This window comes from Pomacea canaliculata, linkage group LG4, assembly GCF_003073045.1.
Source record: "Pomacea canaliculata isolate SZHN2017 linkage group LG4, ASM307304v1, whole genome shotgun sequence".
NCBI classification, from domain to species: Eukaryota; Metazoa; Mollusca; class Gastropoda; order Architaenioglossa; family Ampullariidae; genus Pomacea; species Pomacea canaliculata.
In genome coordinates this window covers 15,172,006-15,182,755 of record NC_037593.1, presented here as the reverse complement: position 1 = coordinate 15,182,755, position 10,750 = coordinate 15,172,006, and the positions used below count along the sequence as shown (strand labels likewise).

Here is a 10,750-nt window from a genome sequence, read left to right as displayed (position 1 = left end):
GATCACCCCCCGCCCTGACTTTCATCACCCCCTCAGCCATCGTGCGTGCTCCCGTTATAGATGAAAGCACTTTAATTTGCTATCAAATAAGCCACCAACCCACCCGATTCCATCATGACATACCATAAAATATGTTTGCTTATCATTCCATGATCACAGGGAAAGTTATAGCGTCGATTTTTTTTAAACAAGTGGAGCAAAAAGGAGGTTAGAGAGATCGAGGGAGAAAGAGAGAGCAAGCACTACTTAAACGATCGAGTGATCTCGGGGTAGGACGGAGGGATATAGTGAGTACATAATACGCACCTCCCTTAACTCGACTCACTGAACCGAAATTAAACAACGAACACATTTAACAATTCAAATATTCTTTTAATTACTAAAATTGCTGTCCTAGAGACAGATTGTCATCAGAAAATCACAAAGTCTATGTAATATTTTAACTAGAAACAGAAACAATACGATGGCAATACATTCTAGACAAAACAGTTAAGAGATTAACGCCCCTCTCCTCCTCCTGCCGACATATATATACATGTATATGGAAACAGGCTAGTTTATCTTAGTAAGTCAGTGATAGCAGGTATGACCCACGCGATCGGTTTTTATCATCAACGTCAACATGGATCCCTTCCACAACATGGGAAAGAAAAATATCAACCCGAAGATTCGTATTACAAATGAACAAAATTAAATAATAAATCAAAATCCTAAGATTGGCTTGTATGTATCTACGTAAAATGTATAAAAAAGATGGCACGTATTTACATCAGCGTTCAAATTTCACTATTGTAAAGTTTTGAGTTCGTTCAAACAAACAAGAAAGACCAATCTATGATTGCTCATAGAACTTTTAAAAGCTGCAAAGCTTTTAATTATTGATACAAGTAGCCTTCATTGTAGTTTGTCAACAGTCTTCACCGTCTGCGTCTCTCAGTCAACGTACTTTATTATTTTGGAAGTACTAATTTCTCTAAGTGGCGTTTAAGCGTACAAAATAAAAAAAATAATTAAAAATTGGAAGACAACTTTTGGAAAAAAAACCTGGTATTTTGCTGCTGCTATTCTAGCCGAAGTAAAGTACACGGCAGCGATTGAAACAGATATACTGATTGTAAGGTTGGCAGTTACTGAGACAGTTATAGTAAGATTGTATGATGTTACTGCCGCCGGGTAGACGTGTTGCTGTCGATGGTGGGGCAGCAGTTGCTGTTCCGGTGCTCCGAGGCGTCGTAGCTCCTGCGGAAGTGGATAAAAGGTAAATAAGTCGTGTTTAAGATCGCTGTTTTCCAGGGGCCAGTGGTCATCATCATCAATCATCATCAATCATCATCAATCATCATCATCCATCCATCCATCCATCCATCCCATCCTCCTCATCCTCCTCATCCTCATCTCATCTTCACTAACTCTCTAAGGAGTTACCCTTTCAACAGCTGGGTCTACTTGGTGCACCATGCAGTATCGAACCGTGTCCTGCTGGTTTCGGATACATGTATGTGCCCTAACCACTCGGCTCTACAAAGCCAATGGCATGGTTCAGTGGTTGGCAATGCAGAGGAGACAATATAGTGGTGCTTGTTGAGATGATTGGCTAAGTTGTGGCACTCGGTGAGGTGTATTTGGTGTATTTGCCTGCAGAATTGTGGCATCTGATGTGATAGGAGTGTCTGCACATTTTGTATCACTTGGTGTGGTGACTGCCTAGATTGTAGGACTGGTGAGCTAATTAGTGCGTTGTGACTTACTGACCTGGTCCATTTTGCCCAGTTCCAGCAGTTGCTTTGGAGACGCACAGGCCCTGATAGCAAACCTAAATCATAAATAAATTAGTGTAAAATATGCTTTCCACCAGTATTGTCTTATAGTCCAGGGACGACAGTAACATTTTATCAATACGTTGTACAGCTACGTTTCTTCAATGAAATTAAATTGCAATGTGTTACAATAATATTACAGTGCAATCTGGAACTACGTGACGAGAGATAAAGATTTATTTTGGCATTATTGTTAAACATGTTTATGGTTTCTTACAGATCACTAACGCAAATTGCAGAGATTAATGTTAGAACCGTTGTTCATTAAATTTTTTTCCATTTTGTAAATGAACCTCAGCCAAGTGTTTGCTTCCCCATTACCACAACAGTCACCGAGTCTTCTTATGGACCACACCACCACAAAATTAACAACTGCTACAGCTGTATATACTATTTGCTGCTGTTTATATACTATTCGTTTTCCCTCACAACTTACCAATCCATTTCCACAAGACGTGCCGTCAAAAGGAAGAACAAACTGACAGTAGTTACTGGATTTGCTGCACGGCATTCCAGAACAAAAAGAATTCCCTCCCTTATTAATTTGCTGCAAAGGAAAACGGACAATTTAGTAATAAGTTTTAAAAAAATATGTATATAAAATCAGAAAAATTAACTTTTAGAAAATAGTATTCAAGCAAAAAGTAAATACAGCATATAGTTGCAAGGGCAAAAGCATAAAGCGAATTTTGTTTCCAATATTTGAAAATAGATTATGAAGGCTGCAACAAGACGAACAAAGTCAACAAAAGAAATACAGTAAATATAACATTAAATTAATATTTAAAAAACTAGTCAAAACAAATAAGCAAACAGCTATGTCATTCATTTTAACAGACTGGTCTCATGTGTGCTCACATGTACAAAGACTATACACACACACATACGCACTAGCCGAAATACCCAGAGTTGTCAGGGTATGATGTCCCGCAAACTCTCTGATATCATTGTCAACTTTCAATCTGCCATTTTTTGAATCAGTTTAATTAGCTGTTGACTCAGTGTTGTGAATTAGTGAAACCACAGCTCTTCATGTCTTGTTTCTAATTTGTTGAGGTTGACAGCTCATTTTTTGGTAAATAAAGTGGTTTCGAGTCAAAGGGAAATAACTGGTATTGTGCCTGGGTGACGTCCCGTCTCTGGAGGAACTACAGACGATGATATAGGCTGAACAGATCGAACGGTTTTGAATGTGGTGGGGGTTAGTGGTGAATGGAGAAAAGAGCGTGGTGGCCCTTGCAATAGAGGGGGGAAAAGAATATGTATTCCCCACGCAACTTGCTCTCTTCCTCTCCTCCCTCCGTTTTTTTTCATTTGGGATGCTCTCTACGAAATTTGTCGTTGTGGAAATTTGCTCTACATGATAGGTGTATGTCGCAATTGCCTCTGTGCAGCATTTTCCCCCTTCATTTAGATTTTAAAGCCACTGGTAACAGAACAGGAAAAAATAAGGACTGTTCGGGGAAACAGTCAAAGCTAGATCGAACTATGTATAAACCACAGGACAAGTTTCAGGTGAGGATCAGACAAGCGGTAGATTTTTGCATAATTATTGTCAACCACGACCGCCAGAATCACACAGACATTGTATGGTACACTAAAGAATAAGATATTTTTACACACATGCTTGCGACTCACAGACGCACAGGTGCGCATACACATCAGAGAGTGAGAGAGCTAACAGTTAAGGGAAGTAACGGTTAAAGCACGAGGTATCGTTGTTACCCTATACCCTGTTTCACCTGTATCAAGTTTTTACTTCCATGGTATTGTCACTTGCTGCCTCATGAGTGGATGAAAGACCGGTTGATATTATTTATTGCTTAATGTGAATGTGTTATGGTGACTTTTATTACTGATAGTGGTGTATTATTTCCACAAGGATCTAATAAAGCATCGTCGTGGTCACTGAAGGAGGAGAAGACTTACCTGGCAGACTCGGCTTTGGGCATTATTCAGGGCCATTTGACATTGAAGATCCGGGTTGCTGATGAACTGTCCGTTGGCTGCTTGGGCAAACACACCTGTGGCCGTCGTGGCGGCTGGACGTGTGCAAGTTTGCCTGAAAACGGATCTTTGAACTGTAAGCCCACCTCTGAGGTAAGGCATATATACAGCTACTCCAAATATTACCATTTATGTGAGACGAAGTAAAATTATGGGGCAGTCAGTCAGTCGCTTGGTCAGACAATCAGAACAGCAACAGGTCTGCAGCAAACCCGTTGTGAAAATAAAGGTTGTTCTTGGGGGAAAAAAAGAGAAACATGGCAACAGACTAAAATCAACAACAAAATGGTGCGTTAGCTTTTGAAATAACATTAGAAATTGACTTTTAAGATAACAGTGGAGTTTTCGTTGAAAGAAAAGATTGAGTGCATGATGGCACCCACACACATATTAGAAAGCATTCACCATGTAAACACACACTGTAAAAGACGCACTATATATAAACATACACGCACACAATCTATAAAACATGCACTATACACGAACTCGTATATATACACGAATATATACCTATAAACGCATACACTCACACACAAACTATCCCTTCTCCCCAAAGCACACATGCGCACACATGAAAGCTGACCTACACACACATACATGCTCAAATAGCGCTTGATGGAGCTGATGCTGCAGGTGGAGAAGGTGAAGATGTTGCTTAGGGGAGTCCTTCGGGGGTACGACAAGCATGGGCGCCATGAGGTAGTGCTTGGCGTTGTCGCAGCCAGCGTCGCCGTCGTGGGCAGCACTGAGGCTGCGAGCAGATGACAAGTTCTTCATCAGTTTTGTAGTTACACCTTGCAAGGGCATGCTTGTATTTCAATATTTTATTTTGATTAATTTTTATATTTTTATTTCATGTGTGAATGTAATAGTCTTTGTGGTGGAGTTTTAAATGTTTTGAGGACATGACTGTTGTAGGGTCTGTATATTTGGGATGGATATTAAAGGTGAGAATTAAATTTTCCCGGGAAATACTGTGTCATGGGCTTTTAAAAGAAAGCAGTTGAGATACCTGCCAGGTTCTCACTCACCTGTGTCCGAGCTCGTGGGCAGCAGTGTTGGCCACACTAGCCTGCATTTGGTCTTGCACCACAGACACCGCCACACTGCCCCTGCACGCGGCTGCCATGTTTGCGACACCTGGAACAAAGGGGAAAAAAATTAACAAAATTGTTCTATAATACACCTTCAACCACCCACCTGTTTCCCTTCACAAGAAAAAATTCAAATGGTACTAGTTACTGTGAGAGGTAGTAGCAGAACGACTGACCGATGGAAGCTGATTTATTCACAAATTAACTTAGGAGTGGAGGACTAACGCTGGTCACGTGATCCAACAAGCCTCGAATTTACTCCGAGGATGTTGGTACGCAGCAGCAATCGATTCTGTATGTTAACTTTTTTTTTAGACACAAAATATTTTCTATTAAATTTCTATCGAACATATAATTGTGTTTAAAGAACTGAATTTTGGCTTTAGCAATGGGCAGTCTTCCGAATAGGACTTAAATAGAAAGTAAACAGGTTCACCAATAAATTTTCAAAGTGCTAAAAATTAAAAACGGATTTTTCAAACCAGTAACTTCAAGGCTTTTTCTTTGTAAATTTATTAACTATTGTTCTTTCTTCTCCTCACTCTTCTTCTTCTGTTTTTCTTACATGGTAAGCTAACAGCAATTAATTCATGTTATCTCAAAAGATAAAAATAGTGCTGTCCATAAATTGGAATAGAATATATTTTCAGAAAGCCCAATACTTACCAACCGCTGAAGTAAGTTCAGACCTGTACAAAGCAGAAAAAAGACAGTGAACACACAGCAAGGTGGTATTAGATGAAATACCAGACCGGTATCCAGTTTCGATATATGCATATTTCCCTTCCCTTCCGAACTGAATGAAAAATCTGAAGAAATCAGGGACTGAGTGTTTACATAGGTTGCTAAATGAGAAGCGCGTGACAGTTGACCGCAAATTGACTTCACTGAACTTTCAGGAAAAAATCCCTTTATCAAATACGAACAATATATTTCGGGAAAAAACTCCACTTCTATGTGTCATTGGTAACATTGTCCAAACAGACTGGAAAATCAAGCAATTATCTGAAATCAAAACACGTGCATATCTATATATATATATATTCTTGCGCTGTACGTTTTATCGCCAGTGTCACCAAATATAATCGTATTCGAAAGTTCAAGATCGTAAGCAACCAATGTCCACCTGTTTCAATTTTTTCTTAAGAATGTGATGGTACAACGAAACTGGAAACCGGTCTATTGTAAGTCATCAAAAAATAGTTTTTGAAAATGTTTCTCTCATAAATAAACGATAAACTCTACAACTCTCATGAAAACTATAAACCGAATTAGCTTTAAAAATAAAACAAAGCAGACAACCGAAAACAGAATTGTCTTTCAGAAAGAAGAGTGCTCTCTTCATCTCTTTAAACATTTTTTACAAAGATTTTCGAAACAACTGTTTTGGAGTCCGAATAAGTTTCTCGTTCGAATGCACTGCGAAGAATAGGGATCGGGTATAAAAAGATCAGAAGCAGCAAACTACCATGCCAGAATTCTTCAGCAAGAAAGTCATGTCTGAAGGAGAGTTTACAATGGTCTAAGACTAAGTCAATCATTCTTACCCTGTGAACGCCATGTAATGGTCACTTGCTTTGATGCTCGTCTGTCTTGGAATCCATTTTGTAAAGGAGTCTAGGAAGGCTTTTCCCTGAATAGAGCCAGAGCTGGTCGTCAATGACTCCGAGAAGCTGGACGCTTGAGGTGTCTGGATTGGGAACATTGTACACGAGTCAAATATTTAACAAAAGAAAAAGGTTTTAAAAAAACTATCCTTCTTCTCCATTCTCTCTCTCTTCTTGTCTATCAGTCCGCAGACAACCAGAAATCTGGCAGCCAGACAAACTGGCAGAAAAACATAAATATGGAATGACAGACAGACAGATAAATAAAAAGATAAGACATTACCGTGAGAACGACGAAATTGGTAATAAGCGGCACGACATCAATGCTGCTGTCTATTTTGTTGATATTTTTGTAGATGTTGCTCATCTGAAACATGATGAAAATCATACAAACCCTTAATTTAAGAACAAACAAAGCAGACTTGAAGTTAAATGGTATGTTACAGAACTTAAAGATATTTTGTAAACTGGAAATTTCCCCAAAATAACAGGAAAGACTGATATAGACAGAAAACTGTGCATGTGTATTTCTTCTGACAAGTTGAAAACAGAATTAAATTTTTTTATTACCGAGGCTGCAATGTAAGTGAAGTATGTTCTCATCTTGCCCACTGTGTCCGTTGGAGAATGCGAGTTCCAGCTGAAATCATGAAGACGAAAAGAATTACAAAAACTGTAGAAAAAGAAAGGTGCACGATTTCTGAAGAAATATTTCTAGAACCTTTGTGTATGTTCCAACAAATTTAAGAAACCAAAGATTAGTAAGGTAAGAATATATTTTATGTGGATAAGATTTTATCGTTTTCACTTTTTTATACCTTAGTAGAGAAAAATAAGTGCCAGTGAGGAACTTAGAAACCAAACACACAAACACGCTCGCACACGCACATGCACACACAACACATTAAAATGTATCTGACAAACTAAACCTTTCGTCGTTTGGAACTCACTTGGAATAAGCTCTGAAATCGGCGACGACAGTTATTTCAACAGTGTGCACTGTCGTTGTTTGTGCTTGTCGTCTCCTTCTGTGGCTTCCCTCATCAGCTATAAATAAATAATGAGAAATACTTGCATTTATTCAGTATATTCATAATGATGATGATGATGATGATGATGATGATGATGATGATTAGGAAGATGATGATTATATCAATAATAATGATAATAATATTCACTTCTGCCTGTATTATCGCTGTTGTTACTGGCGTCAACGTAAAAGTAGTCATGCCAAAGTCAATGGCAGTGGAGTTAATCACAGGGGACACTGCATGTTCGTTGTGATCATCTGCTGATCGTCTGCTGCGAGTTGGACGTAGATAAAGTTGTTTTCCTTCGTGATGAAGATCTCCTTCCTGTAAAAAATGGATTTAAAAAGGAAGAATAAAATTATTCGCCGCTGTTTTCTATTCATCCTTATCGTCTTCACATCACGGTTGAATTTTTGGAGCAAGCAGAAAAATGGAAAACTTAAAAAAAGTGATCACCAGTCCATAATTTCTAGAAAGACATTAGTTAAAACGATTCTTTTTATGTTCCAAAAGGTACACGAAGGCAGGACCAAAAAACGGGGGACATTAATGTATAGCGTCTAGCTTAAGTTGACATAAATAAAATATAAACAAATGATTTTACGAGCAGTAAACGTCCACTTAAAGCCATTAATTTTGCAGGATCCGCGCAGTTGTCGAACGAAAACGAGGTGAACGTACCAGGATGTAATCGTCATATTCCGACTTTGTGACCATGAAGGCAGCAGATCGTGAAGGATCGACGTACACAGAGGACTCCTGAATCAACAATATTTTCAAATAAAAAAAATTTCAACACATTGAATTCGTCTCACGTTCAAAAATAAAAACAAACGACACCTTTGCTTTTACATCTATTAACTCTCGAAACAAGATACGAACATCAAGAACTGTCACGTGCGAGTTGCAGGCGACGATCATTGTTTTCTCCTGTGTTCTTGGGCTGACGTGATGACGTGAATTTAAAATCACTTACCGTAGGGGACTGCGTGTGCTCCTCAATCACGTCGCCGAACGTGTAGGTCCTAGGGTACGACACCCGACGAAGTCTCAAAATAACGTCATTGTCTGACAACCGGAATTGCGTCACGATAACGTCTGGCATGCTGGAGACTCCCGCTTCACGTCTGACTCGGTGATCGCTGAGATGATGTAGAAGCTGAACGTTGACCAGCTCTGTCAAACGAGGAGGAAGAAAGAGGAAGAGAAAGAGAGAAAGAAAAAAATTGAAATAAATTTAAATAAAACATGTAGTACTTATTATTATAGCTAGATTATATATATTTGTCGCAATTCTGATACCATGGCAGTAATATTTTTCCCCACAAATAATCAAAAGCGTTTAAGTTTTGTAAGTTATAGTCGATTTTCTCTTCTAATCGCACAGGCGTAATACATGTGAGAAACCCATAAAATGTCGAGACTGGTGGCACAGAAACAGTCGTCCGATATTTATGAGGACGAAGATTACATGTGGCTTAGAAAGGTATGTCAAAAATGAAATAGAAACTACATTTTAAATTTCTATCGTCAAATGTCAGAATGACACAAGAATAAAAATTATTACAGTATGAACAAACTGAATTTGTCAGGGTTAGGACAAGAAATAAAATTGCAAACATCCTAGGATTTTTTAAAAAAAAGCAAAAGTAGCTTTTTTTTTGCAAAGTAACTGCTGTTGGTAAGAAAGAAATCATAAATAATTAAATAAAATGACAAACCTTTAGCACCATCATCGTCGAGAGTTTTTCAGAATCGGAGAGGCGAGAGCAGTGCTCAGCAGAAGAACAATCACGCATCCGAAGACTTTGCTCATGGCTGAAATACTCGGTCTGTGGATTGCTCTGGACACAAACTTCTCGACCCTAACTTTCTCAAAGTTTTGTTTATAAAGATTACGCCAACAGACTGAAATGAAAGTTATTCCTAAACCTGTATCGTTAGATTCCTTCGACGGTCAGCTCAGTTCCTCGACAGTTGATGAAAATAGAAGTTCGAGAGCCTGTGAAACTAAAGAGTTGTCCGTCAGTTGCCCAAAGCCAGCTGCTTTACAGGACTTGATGCACGCACTTAAGCAGAAGTGAAAGACAAAGAGGGGATGTTTCATTTATACTAGTTCCACCCGGATTTTTTTTTTTTTTTTTAAGATTCACAGCATTAAGATCCACCCGACTTCTGACGCACCAGCATGTCACCGACAACGTTTTCGCGGGGTGACAGGGGTGGGTGAGTGGAGAGGGTGGAGTGGGTGTGAGCGGAAGGGGAGAGATTGGGGGAGGAGAGAGACCAGGGCAAGAGAATAACAAGATGATTGTACAGAGAAGGAAAGCGATAAACAAAATCTTTCAGCACCTTTTTTCGTGGCGGTCGCCGGGTACTACCCATGGACTTGTTGCTACCTGACTTCGCCCATGAAAATTTCACGAAGTTTTGTCATCTAATACAGCCTGCGCAAAATCCTCCGGGATAGGAAGCAATATCGTCAATTGATGAACAGGATATGTGGAATCATTACAAAAATTTAAAAAAATCTGAAAATAACACGCTCTATACTTTACTCGGTTCACTTTCAGTTTCTTAAAAGTTATCCTCGGCCTAATTTGTTGTTGTTGCTGTTACTTCTGTTGTCAAGGTTGAAACAAAAAAATCCGGTTTGTTTGTCAGGATGCTCTTTCTCCAGTTCTCTTTGAAGGCAGACAGGTACATGTGGATCCTCATGACTGGTTGATGGCGTGGCTGGCTGAATGAGTTGTCGGCTGGTGGCTGGTAGTATCTTACAGACTGTAGGGTATTTGCTTAGACGGATTATTGGCTGTTTGAGTAGATGATCAATTAGTTGCTAAATACCGATAGGTAAGCATAGATATATACCTTTAAAATAAAACAGAGTGGGAATTTGTGTGTGTGTGTGTGTGTGTGTGTGTGTGTGTGTGAGTGAGAGAGAGAGGAATAATTATTATTGAAAACTCCGCCGATGCTCACCAATCTTCTTCTTTTCCTGGAAAGTTTTGTTGGGCATTTGGCTCCGAGAAATGTTTATCCTTTTTTTCCATCCAAAGATGTATCCGGTGTTTACAAATGAAAGATACATGCAACATATATCTACTGTGCAGGGCAAAATGTGACAGAGAGAGAGAGCGAGTGAGAGAAAATGTACGTTAAAAATGTTGATTTTTTTTGTAGGGCGTTTAATG

At 39.0% G+C, this 10,750-nt stretch overlaps 1 protein-coding gene across 1 annotated transcript; it reads right to left on the bottom strand.

Annotated features, from left to right (window-relative positions):
- Positions 1-2,251: 2,251 nt before the first annotated feature.
- On the bottom strand, positions 2,252-9,625 carry LOC112563100 (metalloprotease mig-17-like). The gene is made up of 13 exons (XM_025236836.1): positions 9,278-9,625; positions 8,533-8,732; positions 8,238-8,315; positions 7,704-7,880; positions 7,476-7,572; positions 7,096-7,165; positions 6,809-6,892; positions 6,466-6,608; positions 5,585-5,607; positions 4,856-4,964; positions 4,422-4,575; positions 3,747-3,879; positions 2,252-2,364 (listed from the first exon to the last, which is right to left on the bottom strand). The coding sequence occupies exons 6-12, from the start codon at positions 7,126-7,128 to the stop codon at positions 3,769-3,771; spliced, it is 657 nt and encodes a 218-aa protein (XP_025092621.1). The 5' UTR covers positions 7,129-7,165; positions 7,476-7,572; positions 7,704-7,880; positions 8,238-8,315; positions 8,533-8,732; positions 9,278-9,625; the 3' UTR covers positions 2,252-2,364; positions 3,747-3,768.
- Between the last annotated feature and the right edge of the window lie 1,125 nt (positions 9,626-10,750).

What these genes read in the sequence shown, in the direction of transcription:
- LOC112563100 (XM_025236836.1), bottom strand. Translation starts at nt 7,128, where the DNA reads ATGAGAACATACTTCACTTACATTGCAGCCTCG. An exon ending in TCACTTACATTGCAGCCTCG is followed by an intron (nt 6,893 to 7,095) that starts GTAATAAAAAAA and finishes ATCATGTTTCAG; the next exon opens with ATGAGCAACATCTACAAAAA. An exon ending in GCCCACGAGCTCGGACACAG is followed by an intron (nt 4,576 to 4,855) that starts GTGAGTGAGAAC and finishes ATCTGCTCGCAG; the next exon opens with CCTCAGTGCTGCCCACGACG.